This window comes from Vidua chalybeata, chromosome 1 (assembly GCF_026979565.1).
Source record: "Vidua chalybeata isolate OUT-0048 chromosome 1, bVidCha1 merged haplotype, whole genome shotgun sequence".
NCBI classification, from domain to species: Eukaryota; Metazoa; Chordata; class Aves; order Passeriformes; family Viduidae; genus Vidua; species Vidua chalybeata.
This window is the reverse complement of record NC_071530.1, coordinates 133,102,709-133,129,768: the sequence shown is the minus strand read 5'-3', so window position 1 is coordinate 133,129,768 and position 27,060 is coordinate 133,102,709. Positions and strand designations below refer to the sequence as shown.

The window sequence follows — 27,060 nt, the reverse complement described above, 5'->3', positions numbered from 1 at the left end:
AGCAACAGTTTACAAAGGTGTTAGAATATGAGGAGATCCTTTGGACATGGCTCACACCCATTGCTCTACACCAATACCACAACACAACCTAACCAACTTCACAACTGAAAGCTCTCTTTACATTCAGAGTTCTGCACCAAAGCTAATAAATTCCAAGCAGCAGGGCTTGTTCACACCAGAGGTTACCATGACTCAACAAATCAATAATCAACGGCTTCAACTCACACAAAACTGACAAGGCTGAAAATTTTTAATCACATTTCAGGAGATTAGTCTGGTTTTGCAAATCGTGCAAGACTTGACTACAGCTGTGTCACAAGCCACATTTTGGACTTTGTATTCTTGCTCAATTTTTTCAGTATTTCAGGAAGAAAATAAACTGTACTTGCCACAGAGTGCACCGTATTAGTACAACAGGCACACAGCCAGCATCAGCCTATTTCCTGATCTGTTCCACTTCTTCTCATCATCCTACTTATAGCTCTTCAGATCTGCCTCTCTTCCTGCATCACCCCATAAAGGTAAGTGATCCAGAGAGTCAAAGATACATTATGGCCTCTTATCACCAAAGAGTCATAATTTTGCCATGATGATTCAGGAATCTTGCCCAACAGTACTGCAAGAGACAAGTTAAAGAGTAAGAACCAGAAATGCATTTTCCAGATTAAAAAAAAAAATTAGTTATTAAGTTTACTCTAATTGAGTTCACCTTTTTTTTTTTTTTTTTTTTTTGGTGCATAAGCTCACAGCAAGGGGAGTGTCATTACACACTGTAGTGTTAAGACTTAAAAAGACCTTTATGTTAAGCAACATTACGGTTATTACATATCTCATATCTCTCCTTAGTCTAGACAGCCTAGTTTAATTTCTCATCACTGTGGTAACTTCAGTAAAAAGCTGTTTAGTGCACTGGAAGAGGAATAGGGTGTTTCCCAGGCAAACTGTAAAGGAACTTTAGGCTACAGATACCTTGTAAATTGTGAAACTTCCACTTTTCTTCTATAAATGTAAAATAGAAAGCTTATAATAAATTTCATCCAAAGGAGTTTCTGTGGTTTATAAAATTTATGTGATTTTTCATCCAGATTTTCCAAGTTTTAAAGAGAAAAAATATTCAACTAAGTAATTAGCAATATTAGCAATTTAACAGCCTGAAGTTTGGTAAAGTTATATAACAGTTAAAAAGACAGAGCAAAATTATAAATGTTTACCGATGTCAGAAAATCCTGTTGAATTTCTGGATAAAAGAAAAATAATACATTGTACTGTAAGAAGTATAATGCAGACATTTGGAATAATCAGTTGAAATAATCAAAATCTAGTCCATTGCTTAAGCTCACTTTATTAAATTTGTTTAAATAAAAATTTTTAAAAAGGACAGCATAAGGACAATAATTTTTGTAAGTCTGTGTGAAGCAGTTTTTTTTTTGCTTTGACAAGCATTAATCTATTTTATCCATTTTTTGTAGTAACAGTACCAAGGAATAGAACTGGAATTACAGATATTCTCCACCAAATTATCTGCTTGTATTAAAAGGGTCAAACTCCGCTGCAATATGCAGTGTTCGGCCAGTAACATGAGACAAATGGCAAAAAAAGATTACAGGTGAAATTCTCATAACTACTCAAAATAGACAACAGCTTGAGAAGTCAGAGGATGTACAAACTTGGAAGAAAAGTCATGTTTCTGGAACCACATGCTGTCTTACCAAAGTACATCAAATTTTGTACAATGTATTCTTTTAATAGTGACATTTTTCTTTCATTGTGGCATTTTGTACATGTGAAAACAATTATTTCACTACTGCCACAATATGCTTCTTCCTCTCTGGCACAAATGGCACAGATCCCGGCTTGCTGTGCTTACGACGATTCTGTTCCCTAGAAACAAAACAAAAAAATGAAACTCAGTAGTCAGCATAAATGTTTAAGAAATACTGTCTTCCTCCTCAAGCTACTAATGAAGTTATCCCACAAAGAAAGCCAAAAAAGTTAAGAATCACTCTGTTTCTAATAACCTTTGGGAAGAAGGACCATCCCTTTTGAAAGTAACTTTAAAGTTGGCTAATTTAGAAAGGTTTCCTTGGGCCTTTCCTTGGGAGCTCAGCTTGGTTTTTATGTCAACAGGATCGGCTGCTCAAGTTTGTGGAGTTTTTAGCTAATAAAGATGACGAAGACCCACCACTTTACTGTTAATTCAATGGCAAAGTATGCCACCTCCTACTCCTAGAAATTCCAATATGGCAATAATCCAGATGGCATAAAACATTCATCCTGGAATCTGGCATTATCAAAAAAAAAAAAAAAACCAAAAAAAAAAAAAAAACAAACCACAAACCCACAAAAAACCAAACCCTCCACACACCCCTTAACAGCCCATCCTATTTCCACTGCAATGGGGCATCATGTCATGCTTAACTCAGCACTGTGGCTCTTTCCAACATGGCATCTGTTGCCATGTCTTCCCTGTACTTTTGGGAAGCAGCCAGCCCTCACTGGCACTGGCACTCAGCTGTGTTTTCCTTATAATCAATCCAGTAGCTCATGATCCCTCATTCAGATGCTCAAAGGAGCTCTATCACTCCCATGGGCCACTGCCACAGCAGCACTGCAGGGATGGGGTTTATTTAGAGGAAGAGAAAGTAAAGCCAGAGAGGAACACGCACTTGCGCCGCCGAGCCTCCCTCATGATCCGCTGCTCCTTGATCTGGTAATAAATGCTCTTGGGCAAGTGTCGGTGCTGAGCTATGCGCCGGATCTGTGGGTGAAACTGGAACTTCTCCTTCAGCTTCTGGTTGTAATTCATAGCTGCCTTCTCTCGGGGTGCAAGCTACAGGGAAAATAACACAGAAAAGCACGTTATAAAAGAACAGGGATTTAACTGTCAATCTCCTCTACAAAACAAAATTTTTCCTTTTCATCCAAATGACTTCTTTCTAGTAAATTCCTTTAGAAGACGGTGGGTAAGTATTAAAAACCTAAAATTCCAACCATGTCCCAGTGCTGAAAAACACAAAATGTTATCATTTTTAAGCTGGGTGAAGCAACCAAATTTAATTCCCAAGAATCAGATTTTAATGTGCTGCAAAGTGACAAATGAGAACATAAATAGCTGACGGTAAACACTCTTTGATTAGTCTTTCCTAACCTTGGATGACAATCAACTTTCCCTGTAAAACAAAGATTTTCAGGCATTTTAATCACTAGGCAGTGTAATTATAAATGCTGTAGAGAAACTGTCTTCATGAACAGGTTTACAGACAGTTCTTGAGGTGGCTTAAATCTTATCCAGCACCCTGATCCCTTGGGAAGCACCAAGCACGGATCAGATTTCACATATTAGCTTGACTATATGGCACACAGGAAATTCCAACTTTCACCAAGCAGCTAAAAAAGTCTTGGTATCATGAACACATGAAACACAAGTAAGCTGGTATTGCCATTAAAGACTGATTTTTAATTCATGTTTAAAATTCTGTCCAAGCCACCATCAACAGCACTGAAAGTAAGAAACACCTTCTCCTGACAGCCAATCTACACAAGATTTTTTTTTTTTCCAATTAGGCTTTTTTCCTTTGGTCTTAATGTTGATTTATCAAAAGGGAAAAAAAAAAAGTGTTTCCTGTGGTTTTGTTCAAAGCTTCATGAGGAGTAGCAATCTCTATGTATTTTGGATTTGCCTGGATCTTTGGGAATTTCAGCTGCATTTCATCTAGTGAGTTTTCATATAAATATAAAATCTGTTAGTATTAAATATGAGATGATGATAATCCCATCCTCTTTTTTCCTACCCTCCTGCCCAAACTCTAACTCAAATATTTCAGACATCTTAAAAACCCTTCATAACTTCAATTAAACCATGGCACTAGTGTTTTGCCACCCCACATTTATGTCACACTACTGTCTCCTAAAATATCCTAAAATATTAAATCTAAAACAATAGTTCAGGCAACTTCTCTTTATTCAGCTTTGTAAATGACACAGTGTCACTAAATTCTCACTTTCAAGAAAAGAGAGAAACTGATGCTAACAAACAAAAAAAAAGGCACTAACAAAACCAACAACTTTATTACACACACAGTTGGAAATTTCACTTACAATATAATGAGGTGTTTTTCCCCCTCTTGAAATCAGCAATTGGCTATTTATTCTCCACTCTGGAGATCACTTTTGTGTGTGACTTCTGGTAGAATTTTTCATGAATTCTGAATAAACAAATATCACACTCAGAATACCATAAATGGTCCAGAATACCATAAATGGTCTGAAAACAAGTATTGATAAAAATTACCATAAAGGAGCTTCTGATTTGGGACAATAAAGAAACCAGGTACCAGATACAGAGTTGCTCACAGCATCAGAGATACATGATGCTCTTATAACCTGTTTCTCCACACCTTCTTGTTCATAAAACCCAAATCCTTCTGCTTTACTTACATTCAGTGTGGCCTCTGAAATGGAAATTGAGTATATTTTACAGTCTTAGCCCACTAAAGCTACTCTTCTACTGAAATTCCTTCTTGTGAGCCAGCCTGTGAATAGCTGGTTCACTCTCAGTAAATCCCAGGTGTTCCCACTTTGCAGAAAACTGCCAACATAATCCAAATTAAAGAGCTTTATTTTAATTAAATGCAATGATTTTCTTTTAATTTTAGAAGAGCTAATTGCTGCCAATTTAGTATAACCTTGATGATTCCACAGACAAGAGGTGAATCTGTAAATTAAAGATACATCCAGGACATCTTATTTTAAAAAATACTATAGATTAAGAGGTGGTGGAGCCTGACTCCGTTTTTATGGGTCCTGTGGTATAGAGAAAGGCACACAGCTGCTGACTTTCCACCCAACTACCGGATGCCAGCGGCCAACGCACCCGGCTGTGCTAAGTGCACCCTCATCCACACGATGGAAAAGAAAATTTTGCAGTAATGACAAATTTCCTTCATGAGACATAGCAGATAGCTGAGAAGACACACTGCAATTGCACACTGAATTTCAGCTCTCTCTTGCAAGTCACTTTACAAAGGTCAGTGTGAGCTCTTCAAGAGAACAGTGTTACTTCCCATTCTGTTTTGGGCTGGAGAAGATGCACAGCACGATTTGCAGGATTAGGGATTTCATTTCTATGGACTAGAACACTCTCCAATTTAATATATGTAATAAATTAGGATTTATGTGACATCATGAGGGGAAGACATGCTTAAAGGTGACATATGACTGTTTTTTCGTCTGTTCAAATTATGAATGTGCAATTTCTTTCCTACACAAGGAAAATGAAGATTATGTAACAAACATAGCTGATTTGTGTCACTACCACAGGAGGCCTTCACAGCAAATACTCACGGTGAAAAAAGGGGAAAAAGAACACTTTCAATGCAACCAAGTTGTCAGCAATAGGAAAATGCCTCTTTGAGTAAACTGCCCATCCTCTTCTCCTCCCTCCTGATGACACAGACTGCTTATTTTTCCATCTAAGCAGAAGGAAAGTAAGCATTTTTGCAGAGTCCTGATTAGAAGCTAAAACCACCCTTAAAAATTCTTCTCTTCAAGAGGATTGTATTTAAAACTCCACACTATTAAGACTTCTGTAATTCATGAGAATATGAAATGAATTTTTATCTGTCCTCTTCAGGTTGCCCTTCTAGGTTAGGGCAGACAAGAGCACAGATGCAATATATTTTTAGAATCCAGATATATCCCAGCTATTTTCTATACCATAGCTTGTCTTTATTTATTTTTCTATTGCTCTGCTGAAAACACTTTCTAAATTTATAGCCATGAAGTTCATTATTCATTCTTTCCTCGACCAAAAATTTTGATCTCTTTACATCTAAATGGATGACAAAAGCAAAAAACCAGAAAAGTAATGTAGGGCAATGTAGATGTTAAGAACATAAAATCATAGCTACAGGGCTGAAGTTACAGGTGCACTGAATCACAAGCTGAAAGTCACTATGAAAAGAATGCCACAACCCACAGTATCTGGTACTGCTTGTTATCAGCATTATCTCGGAAAATGGAACCCCATACTAGAAACAGACTGAAAGGATAAACAATTGCTTAAGACAGTTTTGATGTGCTCATGCTAATGCACTTTGCTAGATCAAAACCAAGATTTCTAACAGCACTTTCTCCTATCTCTACTAGCCCATATTCAAAATCTGGTCTTTCTGCATTTTTTAAGAAAGCAGTAAACCTATGCTCCACTACTGTTCACTCACTCATCAGTAGTTTCACAAAATTTCTAAGCATCCTAACCCACTGCTCTGTCCTAATTCATAAAAGTAACAGAGACAAATGTTGCAGCTGTTACTCACAGAAGTAAAGTTACCAAGAATTCACACTCTAAGAAGTGCAGGTATAGTTTCTTTTTTAATGTGGCAGTAGACTGAAGAGCAGTACAGCTTTTACATGTTTTCCTAATGGTTCATTACTTACAGTACAATTCAGAAAAACCTAGTCTATCCCTTTCTTTCTATCAATTATATTAATTGTACACTATTAACTGAAATCTACTATATTACTGCTGATTTTTCAGCCTTTCCACTCAGATCAGGCTCTATTTTTCTCCTCAAAAGTCAAAATAATTTACCTTTTCATAAATCCCAAACTTCTTCAAAAGCACAGGTTAAAAAAGCATCAAACATACTTAACAAGCCATATTTTATGTATTTGAACGGTCTAGAGTTTTTCAAGTCTTAACTGAGTCTTTTACTTCTGGGCATGCAGAGATAGATGTTCAGTGTTTTAAAAATAACACCTGTTACATCCTATTTAATAATACATATTTATCAATTAATGAAAATTTATTAAAAGCCAAATGCAGAAAATTATGTCAAAGCAACCTCTGCAGTAGCTCCAGCACAGATATTTGGGTTTTGTTGCCCCTATGTAAAACTTATTTTACCCCTACGTGCAGACCTAATTGTCAGTGGAATAGAGACACAAGATGCCTCTGGCTTCTCCAGAAACTTTTCTTCTTTCTTTTATGTTTCACTGATTTTGAATAATGAGTGCAGTGCCAAATACATTAAAATCCAAAAGAAACATGCATGTCAGAACTGATGACTGCTCGGGTACGGTTCAGAAAGTACAACTTTCCAACTGGATAAATGTTCACCAGCCACAACATGAGTACTATATATTCACTATAACTTCCTTTGAACTCACAACGCAAAAAGAACAACTAAGTACTCATCAAAGAAGAAAAATAATGGTTTTTTTTTCTCTTTCAGGATGTTGATTTCTACCTGCCCCCAGCACAAAAATATCCATCTTAAAATACAATGTATTGCAAGATTTTAGCATTATATCAGAAATACAGTGACCTTAGGATGAGTCATTCAATCAAATCTTCTCAGCAAAGAAAAATAGCAGACCAAGCAACTAAGCATTGAAGACATATTTTGACACTTCTGACAGAATTACTGAATGTTCAGCTTTGAATATTTAAAACATTCAAAAAATAGCCACAGACTGTGGAATGACTGGACACTTATAAAATAAGCAAGCATATGTCTGTGAAGATAAGAACACCAATACTCTAAAAAAGAAGCAGATACTAAAAAAAAAAAATCAGAGGAACCTGCTAAATAGCCATTAACAGTTGCATTCTTAAGAATCACAGGAATGACCAGGTTGGATCAAAGAGTTGAATCCAAGCAACATTCCCAAGATATATCCAAGAGTGTGAAAAGTCCATGAGGACTCCTGAGTCCTATTAGCTACAATTGCTCTCTAAACACCTGAAAAATAAAACTTCATAGTGCTCCTAAAAAAATTTAAACAACTACAGCCACTTCAGACACCTTCAAATTCTGTGTCTTGCTAAATTCACGGCTTTACCAACACCATGCTTGAACACATTTTCACATAAGATATGGCGATATGTTCTTTTCTCATTATAATGTAATTCTTCACAAGTTCATCTCTGTCCTGTGAAGTGAGAGCAATTTTTCTATGCCCCTTTTAAGTTTTTCCTGTATGTCTAAATAGTTTTGCCTTCTTAAGATGACTTTTGATGTTGTGAGGTGTTTTCTCTTAGATGTGATGATATATTATGGGAGGATTTTCACTTGTGACAGCAAAAAACAAAACAAAACAAAACAAAAAAAAACAACTCCTCAAGAATAATTCAAAAAACAGGGAGGAAAAAAATCAAATAATAAACTACATGTCCCTTGACCTGTGTCACAGATAGTTATTGGTTTGGCTCTTTTGGAGCCAACAGCCCAAGGGCTGTGACAGAAATACACACCCTTACACACTTTACAGAAGCTTCGCTGGGAAGATCCCACAAGAGCAGAACCACACCGTGGGCGCAGCCTCCAGGGGGCACATCAAGCAACAACACTGTACTCACAAAGAAAAACAACAAAGGTCGTCTTGTGTAGGTAAAGGAACACAAGACTATTAATGTGCCATATCCAATCCATATCCAATACCCAGCAGTCACAACTAAGTAGTGTCTTTTTTAAGGCCCATCCATGGCCACTTTTTACTGATCCAAATACTACAGACAACAGCAGAATGTCATTTACCAGTCTACGTTCTGAACACTTAAACAGTAGCTAAGTTGTCCTTTTGGTGTGCAATATTTCTGCAATGCAGGAGTAGCTGTGTTTGCCTATTACTTCCTAGAGTCAATTATCCTTACTCTTTCATAAGAAAAGAAGCCAATGCCATCTAGTAGTCAATACAGCAAACTTTTTGTTCACATCTGAAAATATTAGCAACTCTTCTACATGAAAATGGTATTCGTGACATTCTTTTTACCCACTTGTCCTTCACACGAAGGGCTCAGAGTAAAGATGCATGTAAAAAATACCAGACAATTCTGTTACAGAACATCATCTTGGAGAGAAACGTCATGATCTCTCGCTAAAAATACAGTAAGTAAATGGAGAAAGCCTCAGTTAATATAATAAAATTAGGTGAAAAAGGTTGTTGCCATGGGCATACGGATATAACAGAAGGAACACAGATAATATTTCTACCCAACACTGCACTATCTAAACAAATTCAGCACAAACACTAAATCCAAAAGTCAAGTCTCTAATGAGCTTTGTGGAATCCCCAAAATTAGCAACTATGGAACTGATATTTAAGTGTTTGACCAAAGCACCGCATGGGACAATACCAATAATCAATGCAGAAGAGCAGGGGGGAACAAAAAAAAGAAAAAAAAAGGTATCTGTTAAAAAATTAAAATAAAAAAAATTCAACATAAACAGTCATTTGTAGTCACAATTACTGCAGAGACCACAAAGCTGTGGGGTTTTTTTAATCTACTGCTCTGTAGCAAAACTGAGAATACTAACAGGATTTCCCAATACCTATGGTGGGCCATGGCTACAAATGTCATTTTAACTGTGCTACTGCACAGCCAGTGCTTCAGAGTGCACAGCAGTCCATGAATTATCCTGTTTCCAGTGCAACCCTAAGTACTCCTCCACTCCCTCCACCTGCCCACCTCTCCCAGCTCTGCTTCACTTCCCTCCTACAAATACTTTAAGTTGATGGAGCTTCAGGTAATCACAAGCAGTCCTAAACATTAGTATGCAACAGATCCAGCATCTCAGCTGTATCACATTCTTCCCTGAAACACAGCTTCCCTTTCCTCTCCCCACAACCTGTCACAAGATCAAGCAAAAACTCCCCCAGACATTATCTGACAGCTCTGCCGATGGGCTCAGAAAACACAATGTAAGCACCTCCAAAATACCATAACAACATAAAGCTACATAAAGGGATTACTCCCAGCAGACAAAGTGCCAAATTCATTGTCCAAAGTCACTGAATACTTTGACACAACTGTGCAGATGAATCTATGCAATTGGTAACTGAAAGGGAACATTTGGGCTTTGTCTGTACATAAACATTTGAATAAGTATAACTGAGAAGACTTCTCTAACGAGGCTGGTGATTGTTCACACTAGGAACACCTCGACCAAACACACTTACATTAAAGTAAGCAGACTTCAGATACCAGCCTAGTTTGCCCACTTGGAATCTGAGAGTTACACAGGTTAACAACAATCTCGGTGTCAAACTACACATCAGTGCAAATAGTCTACTTTACAATACATATGCTTATCACAGCATGATTTTTTTTTTATACTTTTTTTTAACAAACGAGCTGCATGAATGAACACGAACTAATCACATGCCAGTCAAAATCTTTAAAAGTAGTAATTCTAAACTTCAATAGAATTACTTAAGTATGGCTAAACAGAATTTATTACCTTTTTCCCAGTGGTAAAGGATGAATTCTAACCATTAGCACACAGGTAAAAAATTCAAATCTAGTTTAGATAGAACTGATGATTATTGTTAACATTAAACAAGACCAAAAGAATTCATCTTGTATGGCAATAATGAGGCATCTAATTCTCTTCTTATTATAAGCTGTAGTAAATGCAATGAGCTGTACTGGACATGTCAATCTACAAATTAAACACAAATGTCAATGATTTTACAGCTTCCCTTCATAAAAAAGTTTTTAAAAGTTGAAGAGGCTAACTGGTTGTAATATAACAAAAACCCCCAAACATGTTGTGATATCAAAAAGCAAAATGCAACTCTTACCACTCCCAGTTTTTCCGAAGCATTAGCTTTCCACAGGCGAATATTCATCTCATCTGAGCCACACAGAATGTATTTGTTATCTGAAGTCCATTTTACAGTGATGACGTGCTGCATTCGTTTGGTATGATAAACCTCCCTAGAGCAAAGAGAAGCATTTTTAAATTATCTATCATCACTTTTATCACCATTACCTTTCAAATAGTAGAAAGCATTCTGGTCAAGGCAAATTTTTTTTAAATTTTCTTGCTGTTGTTTTTAAAAAAACTACTTTTTTAAACACTGCTAATCTCATCTTTCTATAGATAGAGGTACAAAGGAAGTGTGATAGACTGATAAAGGACCACCTAGAGTAAGATGCTTTTTAAAAAAGTGCTTTCACAGAAATAATAGCAAAGAGTTAAATAATAACTCCTTTTGCAAGACATGCTAAGGGTATACAGTATGAAATGCATACTGTTCCTGAAATAATTTTGATTAATATGCTTTTACCTTAAAAGTATTACAGAATGGGAATGCAGAAAAATAGGTGCCAAAGAATCTGACACCAAACAGCAATGAAACACTTCCCAGCTGTCCATTTATGATATGGCAATGGATTTGCTACTCTTCATTGTGATTTCCCTCCTTTACCCAAAAATGAAGTCCATTTCTTTTTTAATTTCTGCTGGTCAGACTCCTGCTCAACAAGTGCAATTAAAAAAATGTTTCTGCATGCTTCATTTAAACCAATATTTAAGTTAAACGCTTGTCTAATTTTCATGAAGTATGTATCAAACAAATTTATTCTTTTATTTCTGCTATACAAAAAAAGGACAAAATACATTTTTTGGGGAATTTTAGCAATTTATTAGCATTCTGAAAAGAAGGAAAAAGTAAGGCCTATTTATTGTCTACCAATAGCCACTCCTTTGATGCATCAGGCAGGCATTACAGCTTATTCTCTTTCTTCCACTCAGTTATTTTTGCACGGAAAACCCAAATAATAATGTAAAAGAAACACAGAAGCAACACCTTTTCAAGTGGTGTGGAGAAACTAGACTGGAGCTGAGCTGAAGTGGTTGTGAGGAAAAGAAAAGTAATCAATATATCAGAATAAAGAACCTTTAATAAGTTTAATCACTTCTTTTAATTCACCAGCAAGCAATACTCTACAAGAACAAGTATATGGAAGACTGAGCACATCTACCATCAAAAACATTAATACTCCCATCAGCTTTTCACTGTTCAATGGCATGTGTGCACATCTGCACTTTCACAAGAATTTCTATGTTTTACTTTCCTTCTACCATGTGACTCAGTAACAAAGCTTTTCTTCACCCACCTTAGGGGAACTAAGTCCTTTTCCTTTTCATACTTTGAATTTGCAGCCTTTGCCTATCCTGTGGCTGTCATCAGAAGGTATTAAATGTAATTTTTCAGGGACAGGAAAAACAGAAAACATGGCCAAATAACCTGGATCTGTCATTTAGAAGTTTGCACAGAAATACAGTTCTGTTTACTAAGCATTTACTAAATTTAATCAACTCCATAACAAACCTTATTTCTTAGGGCTAAACAATTTCATTATTTAAGTTTTCATTTAGAAACAAAATAGAAAGCAATTGAAGTTAGGAGTTTTTCAGATTGGCAGGATATCAGAAGTAAAAACTAGAATAGCACCAGGATCCTTATTTACAGGTATTCCTAACTGCCCTCTCAGTTTTCCAAGCAGGATCAGATCTTCTATTTAGAGACTTTTCTCCATTCCATGACATTAATACGAACTGTGCAATTCTAAAGCAGCCCAGCTTCTAAAGAATTTTAAGTGTACCAGAACACTCTAATCAGCTTACATGAGGCAAAATTTTTCATTTGTAAAGCTTCTCCTCACTAGATTTATGGCTACAATACAAAAGAGGAAAAAGTGTGGACAAAGAAAAAAACCCCTTCCATAGGCCTTGACAACAATCTGCTAAAATGTGAAATAAAGCCTTTTACTGCTGTGTTATGGGGTCTGCAAACTTCTCCTCAGTGATGTGTGTTGACTTTGTGTATTACCACTTCTGTGAAGATTATTAATTCATACAAAGAAGCTGCTAACCATATTGTTTAATAATGCAAGTCAGGGAAAAAAAACCCAAAGCTACAAAGAAACTGCACTACCTAATTAATTTAAAGTATTATTGCAAGACAAAAAGAACATGAAAATGATCTGTAGATTAGATATAGAGGGAATGTAAATAGCCCCTCCCACTATTTAATGCAGAACAGGAGCACAAAGTTACACAGAATGCACAATTTCATCAATCAATAATAAAAATATACTCTTTCACCAACCAGTATTTCAACATTTTTACCCTCAAACCACTTGACTTACTTGACTTAGTAACAACCTTCTGGAAGGACAAGCTTGGGGAGAGGAAGTCAAGCAGAAGTAAAATAAAGTTAAGAATAAAGAAAAAGCAGGAAGAACTGACAAGAAAGAATAATGAAGTCAGGTTTATGAAGATAAAATGATACCAGAAAGATCAGATAACTTGCTTCACTTTTCATCAAACTGAAAGAAAACCAAAAAATAATGGAGACACAGTAGATTCAATCTGAACATCAGCAAAATATTTAATATACTGACTTATGAAACCTTACATGAAAAATAAAATCCATGTGAATTGTATTCAAAGCACTGTATTACAAACCAAAACCAAGTTAAACAAAATATGAACAAAAGGTAGTAAGTGCACTGAAACGGATCACAAAAGGGTCCCAAACTGATCCTGAGGAATTCATCCAGGAATCTATTTTACATAATGTCTTCAGCAATCATCCACATAGGATGAAGACAATCCCTAGGAAACCAAATGCTACAATGCTGTAATACACTACAAACTCAAATGGTGACAGAAACAGTATAAAGCAACCTAAAAACATTAAAGATGCATCAACAGGGAAATCAAATGAGATTCACCATGGTAAAATACAAATGACATGAGCACAGTAATCCACTCTAATTTTAATTCCATATTGTGGAAGTACTGCTACTTGTTAAGTAGTTCTACTCTTGATCCATACTCCAGAATTAAGTCAACTACACAGCCTGTTAGTTTCAAGCTACTGACAGAATAAGATCTCTACACTCACAGGAAGCAAATGCCCCAATGAAGACGTTAATGAATGAATTAGTAATTTTGATAATTTGGGAGGAAGTCACTGGAATGAAGAGAAAGAAAGGTGTAAAACTACTCACCTGCTGTGACCTTTGTCTACAGGAAAAATGCGGATGGACTTATCAAAGCTGGCAGACACAAATTCTTTCCCAGTGGGTGAATAATCCACATCAAGAACAGCAGACACGTGATCCATATGCACCATCACAGGTGATTCAAGATAGCGCATATCAAAAGTATATAAGCTTTAAAATAAACACATCAATAGCTTAATATCATAACAAGTCCTAAGTAAACAGTACATTTTGCATAAACCACACTTAAGGACAGAGCCATATTGCAGAGGGAACTCCTTAAAAACAGCTCATAATACATGAAAAAAAAAAAAGAAAACTGCATAATTTAGGGTCTGAAAGAATTTGTTAATCAGAGGATCTAGTTATTGGATCAGGTTTCTTGCTCCCTATCAAAGGACAGATAGACACACTTTATTATCTGTCCATCTGCAGGGTCAGGCTGCAGACATCACACTGGCCTCCTTTACTCCATCTTCCCATGTAAGTATGCACCCTGAACTTGTAAAAGCATCTCTCAATCATTATAGCAAGCCTATCAGTTCTGAAATGTTTCTAAATATTCCCGTGCTGTGAACACCCAGTAATTCAGAGTCTACTGTAAAGTTCCATTTGGTTGGCACCTTTTGTTACTGCCTAATTATCTTAAGCAGACAAGCGCAAGGGAAGTTTGGTGTAGCGTGTCCAGGAGTGCAGGGAAAGCCTGGTCCTTACCCATGGAGATGTTAGTTCTGCAGAGCACACTGTCTATAGAAAAACATTATGTTAAAAGTAAACACCCAGCTGCTAGACCACAGCTGGTTTGCTCTTAAGGACTTTAAAGCTCAGATAAGGCCTACCTCTACTCCCTTTGAATAAAGAAGCTAGGCATAAATCACTATGTAGATCATCAAATAAGCATATGTGCTTTACAGACAATGCATTTATTGGAACCTGATTAAGATATACTATTTAGTAGAACTATTATGTTAGAAAATTTAATTCAATAGGTTTCTTACCTTTGGTTCTGCAGATGAATGCATAACTGAAATTAAATATATCTTACTGAACACTATAATGGTGATTATTGCTTTTTCCTTCTTCCCCAAGAGAAAGTATGCAGCACCTTATTCAAAATTGCTACTCCATATAACTAGCAAATATTTGCATATATGCATTGTTGATGTTTGCATTTGCCTTTGCATATTAAATACTTCAGGCTGCAAGAGGACAGCTGTCCCTGACAGCAACAGCCAAAGTTTTTAGTTTAGCAAGAGGAAGAAAAAAAATTTTTAAAAACCCAAACCAGTCAAAAAGAAAATTCATAAAGAAAAACCCCAAACTTACAAACAAACAGATTAGGTAGTCTAATAGTTTTACCATATCATAACATAAATATAAGAAAACCAGCACATTGAATATAACATCACTTTCAAGGTCTGAGCCAGATTCCATTTCCTTAGAAAAACAGCCTTAAGATAAGTGATAAAATTCCTATGTTCTAGAAGAAAACAGTGATCTATTGTTAGATCACTGACTTCCTGGAAAAAAGGATATGGAGCATATTTGCAATGGCCTAGTTTTGAAGAGACAGCTTTTTCAATATCAGATTAGCTGTTCACATGAATAGTATTGCTCAAAAGTAAAAAACTGCTCCGAGACACTGAAAGGATAAGTACTGCAGTCTCCAGAACTGTCACACAAAGGATTAATTTTTTTTTTTTAAGAAATGTTCTCATCAAAATAGCTGATCAGTACAATGTATCAAGCTTCACAAGAGCTGGCAAGAAAATAAACACTTAAATTGCCTCACACTGGACCAATAGTACTTATTTTCCAGGACCCATTTCAAGTAACACTTGCATTGGTTCAGCTGCATTTATTCTGTTACACTGCTTTTTAACCCCCAAGTACTGAGACACACAGAGAGAGGCAGTCTACTATCAATTCATATTTCTTAAAATCAGTATGCCTATAATTCTCTAGGTTATTAAGCAATTCAAATGAAGAGCTTGAGTAGTCTTTTAAAAATTTATTTTAGCATGATCATAAATCACCAAGATACAGATGAAAATATAACCTGTCCAGGATTATCAAAAAGTAAGGTTACACTTACTTGTAATCTTCATTTGCTGCAGTAAAAACGAATGCTTCCATAGGGTTCCAACACAGTGTATTTGTCCTCATGTTCAAGATAACCTGAAATATATTTACACATTGCTACCTTGTTAAAGGCAGTAAAATACAGTAAATTCAGTTCAAAACTTCCTACATACCCCTGAAGACAAGCACTTAGTAGACAGAGAATTATGGCAGAGGAATAGTACAAGACAGAATGTTTCCTCAGCTGTGTTAGAAGTGAAACCCAAGAACCTCCTGTCCCTCATTACATGCTTACTGCTTTGGGCTACACAACAATTAAATTTTCCTCTCTAAATCACCTTAGAATCAAACTCTTCTAAGTGGTCATTTAACATGGCAACCTGCTAGCAGTCAACAAGTAAATCTACAACTTCGAAAAATTTCACTTCTCTGTCCTATTTACAGGAATCTTTAGTTAAGTAATCTGTAGACAAACCTAATTAAATGGCTATTTCAACAGATATAGTCATTAATTGAAGTTGTGAACCAGCATTTGCAAAGCAATTGTAACGTGTTTATTTTCTCCCAGTTATTACCCCTTTATTATTTTATGTCTAAAATTGCAGTTCACCAATTCTCCTGTCCAGTTGCCATTTCTTGTGGAAGTGCCAAGCAATGCACACAGAAGTTACTGGGTTGTCAGGTACTGAGCACTCTCACTGTATCAGCAGTGAATCATTCCTCACACATTTGTAAGATGTGCTTGCTGCTTGTAAGCATATGGCCAACGAAGAGGCCAGCTGGCCCTGAAGTGGGAGGAAGGCAGCTGATAACAGACTAATAAACCCTTCTACTTTGCTAACTGCAGACTAGACAAGAGGCACTAGCAAGCTGTATGCTGGATACACCTTGGAGGACAGCTGGGCCCCTGTGGGGCTAGGCAAGGCAAGGAGGAAGTCATCTGACACACCAGACACTGCAGCTTTGGCTTCTGCCAAGTCTGAGAGGAACTCCCAACCATTTATTTGAAAATAAGAACTATGCAGTATGTCTGACACAAAGTGGATGTGTAATTACAGAGCAACTGATTAACAAACTGAACAACTCCAAACAGGATTTTCTACAACGCTCCAGGCCAGCTATAATCCTACTTAAAAATGCTGAAAGTTGGGTGTTTAATGCTATGGTACTCAAACCCCATTCTTGTTCTTGGCTTACTACACCAAACACCATAAATTTACACACATATTTCAGAATATAGTTGTACAATTATAACCCTTAAGGTAATGAACACAGTTTCAAAACAAGTTAATAGTGATGACTTTACTGAACACCCCTCCAAAAGACTGCAATGAATGTGTGTCTATTCCTGTAATTCTCATTCTCCCTAAATCCTTATTTCCTAGGTGACACCAACCTGTTCATTATAAAGTCTGTGCTGTAGACCACTGCTTATTTTCAGTAATTGCACACACCAGAAGTGAATGCAATTATCAGATCTCTAAAGTGATCTCTAATTTAAAAAATAGACATTGAGATGTCCTCTGTTTACACTAATGTGACAACTAGAATTTGCTCAAATTTCAGTATTGTTCTAGTTACAAAACTTGCACAAAACTGGGAAGTTAATAATCAAGAACTGTTCTTTATTCCTTCCTGTACAAGTTTATCAGCCACTGCAAAATGAGCAAACAATTAATGTTAACCCACCGTATCTATAATAAGTACCTTAAGTCATGTTACAAAATAACTTCAATATTGCTAAAAATCCAGCTCTTTCAAAAGGAGTAAAGTCCTGTCATGCTCCGAATCTCTATTTTTTCACCAAAATTTATAAGTTGATTTCAGTTGATTTCAGCAGTGGCTTTTGGAATTAAAATAGTGCCTAAGAAATGAGACTGTCTCTACAGTTCTAGCATTAGGTTTAGTATCAACTAGACTAACCAGGTAAGATAACCTGGGCTGGAAGTGATTTAACATGCTGTAAATACATTAATAATGGCATTTCAGAACTATCTAAACCCATAACAGAGCCATTTTAACTGCAATTTTTAATCTATTGTACATCTTCTTAGAAAATGGGTAAGTTTAAGTCCCCATTAAGACAAGTCAAAATTGTGAAGTCCCTGAAGACTTGGTTCTCTGGGTTTAATTATTTTAACTGTAAGCAGTTGCTTACAAAGAATGTCAGCCTGGAAATGCTGAGATTACTTTAACACAGAAACATTACCCCAATAATTAACCTGTCTTCTTTTACTACCTACAAGGTTTTTGGCTGAGATGAACACCTAATAATGTAACAAGCAAGAGAAAACATATTTCCTGTCAGCTGTTTAAATGCTAAAGTCTATTTTTACAACACCCTAAGCTTTTCTGATCCCACAGGTTGCACAAAAATGACTTTTAAAGTGTACCAATTCCTATCAAAACATTTTCCTCTTGTCTTTCAACAGAATTGCTTTCATTCATCTTTCCCAGCTTTTTTTAGACTAGTTCTTCTTTTGAACCTAGGTAGCATCTCACTATCTCATCCCTCCCTTTTTAAAACGTAAGGGTTTGAAACCCACACTCAGGACAAATGGGCAACAGAGCTACTGCTTCACGATGTGAAAAATGTGTGAATAGGAATACATGTGTGATGTACTCCTACTTCCATTAATGAAGGGATTCCCACTGAGTTCCAACTGCTCTGCTGATCAAGTCCCAGGAATGCAGCAGTGCCACAAACCAGTGCCCATACATAAGTAAGGTACCGCTAATAAGCAAAACCCTTCTCTTAGGAGTCCCAGAGCTCTTAGCTCTCAATGCAGAAATGGACATTTCACCTCCTCTCCACAGAAGAATTATTCCTATCCCAGGAAGAAACCTAGTACTGTGCCCATGGAAACAAGGAAGAACTAACCAGTCTTTTATTCAAATGCACCTCAGCACACTGCTTGCATGAGACACACATATACAAATGTGTGCACACAGTCTATAATAATTCTATATACACATGCATGTACAGTCATACACTTAGCATATATACATATGTAAACTTATGTTAGATTCAAACTTAGTTCACAAAGGATCAAACTGCATCCTTTGACCTTGTAACTGCAGCTCTACAGCACTGGCTGTGTTCATGTCAGCATGGCATCACTGACAAGTTTCTATAAGCACTGCCTCAGTGGCCTAAATGAAACTTCACTAAAAATTGTTGGGGCACAGGGAGAGAAAAAAATACTGTTATGCTAACAACATTCCTTTTTATAAGTACCATTTTAACCTTGTAGTGTGTATCAGCTCAATGACACTACAGACAGTATGTAACACTGAGCACATACTCACAAGCCAAAATATTGTATTTCAAGAATATTGTTAAGATAGTTCTGGGGCTCAGAACTACTGAACTTGATTGAGGTTTGATACGTGTGTATGAATTACCAGCCTCATCTAAATAAATACAAATATTCTGTTAAATAGGAATCTTTAGGTCATCAGTACCTTCCACATATAAATATTACTTTGATTACACTGCACAGGGTTTCTGAATGTTCACAGTAGGTGTACAGGGAAGGGTTTATCTCCCTTCGAAGGAGAAACACCTTTTCAAATACAGAGCAAGGCTCTCCAGTGGTGAAGCTACCTTGTTTCCTTCTGGTAAGGAAGAGAAAAATTAAAAAAAAAAAAATCACACATACATAGACAGAATACAATACAGGAACATAAAGTTCTTATTGTGAAATTGCTGTCAGGTCAGGCACTTGATCAAGAATTACAACAGAGCGAGCATGACAGCCTGTCTGAATGCAGAAAAAGGTCCTTCCAACTCTGTATTGTTTAAATCCCAACATTAATTCAAACTCAGAAGACTGAGACAATGAAAACTCAGTTAACTCAGAATTCTGAGCTTCCCGTTATCTACTGTCACCAACAGTTACAGGCTATTAATATATTCAGTATGATTATTAGCACCCGTAATTAATCTTAAAAAGAAAAATATTACCTTCTTTAATGGAGTTGATTTTCTCATATCATAGAGCACAATATTTCTGTCAGAAGCACAGCTTCCCAAAAGGTAAGTCTGGAAAAAAAAAAAAAAAAAACAAAACCAGTGTGTATGGTCTTTTGAATACATCTAGAGTGTGGTTAACAGCTTACATCAGATACCTAAGCTATTTCACAAAACTGGTCATTAATTTCTTTTTCAGTCAAGGAAATACATTAATCAATTTTTCTGTGCAGCTAATTACCCAGCACAAACATCTTAAAATAGCTTTCCCTGTAAGATTCAGAATCCATGCAGTGCCCTCTACTTTAAAACGAACAGATAATTCCTTATAAACATTTTTTCTATGGGCATAGCCCAGTCAAAGGGGTATAACAGAAGTGCTGTAAAAGATCAAATGCAATTGTTTTGCCATGGAGAAGGTGAGAAGTCTCAGTCACAGGGAGTAGAATACTGGAACAGATGAACTGGCAGCTCCACAGCCACTTAACTACTACACTGCATGACTGAGGTACCAGGTATGTATTGTTGTGGGCAGAATGGAGACTGCCCTGCTTTTGTTTCTCCTCTCCCACACTAATAGAGATGAAAGATAGGAAGATAAAATTATATGGTACTACATTCCAAAATAATATAACCATCAAAATCTATGCATATATCCCCCTACATATTCCATTAAAACATAAAATCTAAATTCAGAAGAAAAAAAAAAAATCAAGATGGTGTAAACAGAGTTTAGATCTCATACTGCTCGAGAAAAATACTAATTTCCAATATATAACACAATCATTACCTCAATGGGATTAAATTTTACACTGCTTATGCTATCAAAACCCCAAGTCAGAGAACATTTGGGGCTTGTCCTTTGTTCATCCCAAATGTCCACTTGATGGCCACAAGTAGCAAAAACAGGTTCCTTCCAGTGGTGATCAATTCCTGTATACACTGTCTTTAAGAGAAAAAAAAAGCAAAGCAGAAATTTTAAAACCCAATTGTATGCATAAATACTCAAGTATGTTCTGTTAGAAAAAAAAGAATCAACAAACTTTTGCATATGGAGTCTCACATGGTTTTTCTCATTTATATTACTGAAAATTAAGTCACCACTGCTACTAGGAACTAATCCTTATCAGATGTACCCCTTTCAGTAGGCAAGCTTTCTCTTCCATTTAAGGTGTATGTATGCCTTTCTTGTTAATTTACAATGGAGTTGGCACTAAAGGCATATTTACAAAATCCTGGCTGATTTTAAAGCAAATGAAAATTTTAAGAGGGCAACTGTATTTTCAGTGGGGACTTTAGGGAATTCCACAGACATTGCAATAACTAAAGAGTTTCAAACTATCTATTTGAAAAAAGCATTTAATATTTTTCCTAATATAACCTTATAATAAATTCAAAGTGCCAAAATATCTATTTTTAGACTGCTTTTGTCAATAAGAGAGATGTAAAGCTAGTATTTTGTATTGAATGACTGTGAGATATTGGTATGAAAAGTAAGTTATTAAACACAGACTAAGCACTGACAACACATCTGAAGAGACTACAGAGAAATGTGACCAGTTTGCAGGAAAGGCATAATTAGTACAGACAGAGCTAAGCAGTCTCTGGTGGCCTTGGAGGAGTCCTTTCTGGTTACATCTAAAGTAACTGCAATAAAAACATGAAGATGCTTTAAAAGTGCCATTATAAAATTTGATGCAATCAAATTACAACCCATTATGATAATAGGCGATATCACACTATTTCTCTCTCCTTCAAAAGCTAGATAAGAAATGATTCAAAACTTAATTCAAAAGAAGAGATGTGGGAAAATCAAAACTCAGATTTACTACCTTTCCAAGAATTGTATGAATAGGTTCTTCTTCTTCTCCATATTCTGGGCTCTCCATTTTCCACTGCTTCACAGTTTTGTCATCACCAACCTGGAAATATTGGAGAAATCATGTACAGTTTTATGTAAATATATTCCCTTTGATTTTGCTAGATGTGCTTTGCAATTAAATACAGGCATCATTTAAAAAAATATTCTGTGATATACACAAATGTTTCTTCCTGCCTCTTCATTGCTCCATTTTATACCTCCAAGCTACAGATTAGCTCTCCTGGTCATCATATGTTATTAAAACACATACATGGTCTGGCTAGAGTGAACATTCTTCATAGCAGCCCACCCGGCACTGTGTTTTTGATGTGTGGCTGAAACAGCCCTGATACAGCACCCAGGCCTTGGCTGTGCAATTCACCCGGCTCCCACTCTGTCTCCATCATCCCTGCCTCTCCCACCAGCAAACAGACTTGGGGTGGGCAGCAGACTGGGAGGGGACATGGGTGTGACAGATGTCCTGAACTGGCCAAAGGAGTACTCCATACCATAGAACAATGCTCTGCAATAAAAGCTGCAGTACTGGGAGCAGAAAGAGGAGGTGGGGGCTGCTCAGAGATTATCTGGGGATCTGTCGGCTTGTGAGAGCAGGCAATTGATTCCCAGCTTGTCACTTCCCCACCACCGCCTTTCCTTCACCTATTCCACTTTCTATCTTGAGCCACAAAGCTTTTCCATGTTCCAAAAGAGATAGCTGAATAGGGAAAAGGTGAGCAGGAATGATGGCTATTTTGTAAGGTTACATTTTGTGATTTTTAATCAACTGGCACCCTACGCTGCAAATTATCTTCTGGAAGTCACTTTGGTGAGCCTTTAATCAGTTAAAAGGCACTTTCCACCTCAGTTGCTCTGGTTGCCTGTTCCAAATTTTGTTCTACCTCTTGCACTAATGCCAGCACAAGCTTTTGCAGGGCTGTGCAGTGACCTGGATCAGGAAAACAGGCCTAAAAAAAGTTAGCTTTACAAGTTTATCTTCCTCTCCCTGACTGCACTACTACTGCTTCTCTCCCTCTCTCAATTTTCAGGCAGACAGATTGTCAAAAGGGGAGTAACTAACTTGGAGTCACTTAGGATTTTTTACTGTGACTTTCCCTATATCCTAAATACTGTCCCTGTTACCAGGTATATACCTTAGAAAAAATAAATATACTGTAGCAAAAATAGCTCTTCTATGACCAGTTCAAACAAAGCACAACATCAGGACACTTCAGTTTTCAAAAACAGTTCTTAGAACTGTTATCTTAGAACTGTTTTAATGCCAACAGGAAGACATACGATTTCCAAGCAGTTTAAATGCAACTGCATCTGTTGTGGTTTTTATGAATCAATAAAGCTTTATTAACCTGGAATGATCTTAACTTAATCAGATTATTTTTAATCATAGTATATGCAAATAGTTACTTTTTTACATGGTATATGTATATGCAAATGGTTACTTTTAAACTTTTTTATGTCTTGCAATGAACATAATCCATTTACTACTTTAACAAAAACTAGTTTACTCGAGTTTTAATTACATGACCATCTGTTAGATCTTAGCTGGTATTTATACCTTCAACAATCTTGAATGACATCCATATCACAGCATCAGAAAAAACTTCATCCTAAACAGAACTGTCCGGTTCACTGACACATTTAATAAGTGTATTTATACAATATTTAAATATTCAATGGCAGCAAGCAAGCTTCTCAGTGGAAAACAGATGGTGAGCAGGTACTCTGTGCTGCTGCACTGCTAAGGAGACACATAATACTTACAGTGAAGAATGATGTACCACAGAAGCGGGCACACATGCCTCGAACAAAGCCTTCGTGGGCTTGTATAGTGCGGATACACTGTCGTTTGGTCAAGTTCCAAATTTTAACCTAATAAAAACAAAAGAGCAAATATTCTGTAAGCTTTCTACGGCCCATAGCTGCAGCTCACAATTCAAGCACAAGAGATCACACATGTTGTAATGAAATGGCAGAGCTGGCTGGGACACTGGTCAGATTTCTTTCTTGAAAATTTTAAAAGGAGGCTCTTTCATTCCTGGCCTCCCCCCCTGACCTAAGCTGTATGCTTTCTGTGTTTTGCACTCCCCTATTTCTGAACTAGAATTCTTGCTAAAAAACAGCAGCAGTTATAAATTTAGCAAAGTAATACCCCTTTGAAGACAAAAACACAAAGAAATTTGGAACCAACAGAATTTTTTCTGTCCAGCTGCTATACTACATTGTCTATAGATTGTCCACTTCTCACAGAGGTTTCTGTTGCAAAGCTTTTGGGCTCATTTAAAAAACAACAACAAAGAAATGGGAGTACTGAAAGTACTAGCAAGTTTTACTTGCTCTATCAGTGGATAAGAACTTTCCTAGAAATTTCATTCACTTCTTTCTGAAAAGGTTAACCTTCCTTACACTACTGCATGACACGTGCAATTTCTATAAGAAGCAGAAAGCAACCAACTGCCCAGAAGACACCTTTAAAGTATTCAAGTACTACCAAATGAGCAACATAAGGATGAGAAAAGACAGGCAATTCAAAAGAGACAAGTAGTTTTTTCTGCAGCTAGTTCCAATTAAAATGTCCTTGATTGCTATTTATAATAGTTATGTAATACAATCAAATATACATAGGGTTAGCCTTTTTTAGGCAGTATGAAACCCTGTTATTCCAAAACATTTTTGCTTGTGTCCCTTCACCATAGCTAATCTAGCAGTTTAACTTCTTTAGGGGGAGGAGTTGGGGGGGGTTGTCATGTGGGCAGCAAAAAGCAATCACAATGTGTATTGGGTTTGTGTGGCCAGGCTTTGGTACTAGGAGTCTACAGGGGTGGTTTCTGTGAGAAGCTGCTGGAATCTTCCTCCACATCCAGCAGAGCCAATGCCAGCTAGTTCCTACACAGACCTACCACTGGCCAAGGCCAAGCTAATAAGAAATGGTGATAACAATTCCGTGATAACACATTTAAGAAGGAATAAAAGTTAGTGGGCAAATGTAACTGCACTCAGAGAAGAGAGGAGCGAAAATACGTGAGAGAATAATTCTGCAGGCACCAAGGTGAGGGAAGAAGGAGGAGGAAGAACTGAGGTTCCTCTGAGCCTGTCGTGAAGACCACGGTGAGGCAGCAGTGCTCCTGGTGCCCAGGGAGGAGGTTAATGGGCGTGCAGAGATCCACCTGCACCTGTGGAGAAGACCGAGGCCAGATGCACCCAAAGCAGCCTGTGATCCATGGCAAGTCCTTGCTGGAGCAGTCTCCTGGCAGGGACCTCTGGACCCACGGAGAGAGGAGCCCACACTGGAGCAGGTTTCCTAGGACTTGTGACCCTGTGGGGGATCCACCCTGGAGCAGCCTGCTCTTGAAGGACTGCACAATGTGGAACAGTCACCCACACAGCAGCAATTCATGAAAAGCAGCAGCCTGTGGAAAGGACTCACACTGGAGAAGGTCATGGAGAACTGTCTCCCGTGGGAGGGACCCACGGTGGAACAGCAGAGCACCTCCTCTTGCTGAGCAGAGGCAGGAACAACTTGTAATGAACTGACTGTAACCCCCTTCCCCATTTCCCTGTGCTGCTGAAGAGGAGAAGGGAGAGCCTGGGAAAGAGGGATGGGTGAGAGGAAGGTAGTTTTAAGGTCTTGTTTTACTTCTCATTATTCTGTTCTGAGTTTGTTAATAATAAATTCAATTAATAACCCCAAGTTCAGTCTGTTTTGTCCCTGGTGGTAATAGGTGAGTGATCCCTCCCTGTCCTTATCTCAACCCACAAACCTTCCACTACAATTTGTCTCCCCTGTACAGTGGCAGAGTTACAGAGTAGAAAAAAGTTTCACCTTCCAAGTGAGGATGAAGGCAACACACTGAACGGAGCCAGAAAAGGTGTGACAAAACCAACCAAACAACACAGCAAAACACAAAAGAGAAAAAATAAGAAAGAAAGGTACTTTCTTTGTTGCAGTTTGTAAGCTTACCTCTCCATCACAAGCTCCAGACAGCACAGTAGACAAACTTTTTGGATGTTTGGCCATGCAATTAACTCCATCTTTGTGGCCATCAAGTGAACTAAGAAAGGGTTTTGCAAACACACGTTCTAGCTTTGTGGCATTCAGAGCTCTTGTGTACTCTCGTGCAACCTCAAATGGATGCAATGCAGGGTCATAGTTCCTTGGAACTGCAACAGAAAGAACACACATTAGAAACCCACGCTGGAGCAGGTCCAGAGGAGAGGTGAGCAGAGGGATGGACTACTTCTCCCATGAGGAAAGGCTGTGAGAGCTGGGGTTGTTCAGCCTGAAGAAGAGATGGCTCCGGGAAGACCTCACTTTCAGTACTTAAAGGGGGCTATGAGAAAGATGGGGACAGACTTTTAGATGGTCTGATATGACAATGAGTAACAGTTTTAAACTTGAGGAGGGTAAATTTAGACTAGATAGTAGTAAGAAGCTTTTTACAATGAAATGGCACATGTCCCATCAAGGCTCTGAGCAGCCTGACCTAGCTGAAGATGTCCCTGTTCACCACAGGGCAGGGTGTGGGGGGTTGGACTAGATAACCTTTAGAGTTCCCTTCCAACCTCCAAAACTCTATTATTCTGTTTGTAAAATCAACACAATTTTTGGCAATTTTAATAATGAATGTGCAAGAAGCAGAATTCGACGTACCAGGAATGAAACAGCATTAAGTGCAAAAAACTGCAGAGGATAACCTAAGAAATGCTAAGCGCAATCTCGGGGTACCAGAACAGCGATTAAACCCCAGCCTCACACTCCTGCTCTGACGCCGCTCCCCGACCAGGCTCTGGAAGCTCCAGGCTCTGCCACCCCGAGGTGCAGCTGCCGGCAGCCGCCCGGCCCCGGAACACGGCAAGAGAAGTTCGCCACCGCAGAGGGCAGCGCACGCAAATCCCCGCCTGGGACCGGCACCCGCGGGGAAAACTCCCGGCCCTCGGAAGGAGGGAAGCCCAAAGCCCACTGCCCGAGCTCTCCGATTCTCGCTGCTAGAGGACACCGGAGCAGCGGCGGAGGGGAGGGGACCGGACCGGAGCGGAGCAGGGCGCGGACGACGCTGCCGCCTGCCTTGCTGCCGCCCTCCCTCCTGCGCCGCCGGCCTCATCCCTTCCGGGTGGGCCGTGTAGGGCCGGGCCGGGCCGGGCCGGGCCGGGCCGGGCCATGTCGGGCCGGGCTGGGCCGGGCCGGGCCGGGCCGAGGGCCGATCCCGGAGCCCCGCTCACCGCGCTGCAGGTCCAGCTTGGTCTCCCGCACGTAGTCATCGGGATTGCGGCTCAGCACCTTCACCCGCATCGCGCCGCCCGCGCACACGTGACCGGATGCGCCGC

The 27,060-nt window shown here is 38.1% G+C and overlaps 1 protein-coding gene across 1 annotated transcript; it reads right to left on the bottom strand.

The window, feature by feature from the left end:
- Nucleotides 1–1,322: 1,322 nt before the first annotated feature.
- DCAF13 (DDB1 and CUL4 associated factor 13) lies at nucleotides 1,323–27,059 on the bottom strand. The gene is made up of 11 exons (XM_053957541.1): nucleotides 26,956–27,059; nucleotides 25,697–25,896; nucleotides 23,500–23,607; nucleotides 21,692–21,781; nucleotides 20,650–20,805; nucleotides 19,854–19,931; nucleotides 15,900–15,982; nucleotides 13,811–13,975; nucleotides 10,588–10,723; nucleotides 2,667–2,830; nucleotides 1,323–1,881 (listed from the first exon to the last, which is right to left on the bottom strand). The coding sequence occupies exons 1-11, from the start codon at nucleotides 27,023–27,025 to the stop codon at nucleotides 1,794–1,796; spliced, it is 1,338 nt and encodes a 445-aa protein (XP_053813516.1). The 5' UTR covers nucleotides 27,026–27,059; the 3' UTR covers nucleotides 1,323–1,793.
- Nucleotide 27,060: the final 1 nt, after the last annotated feature.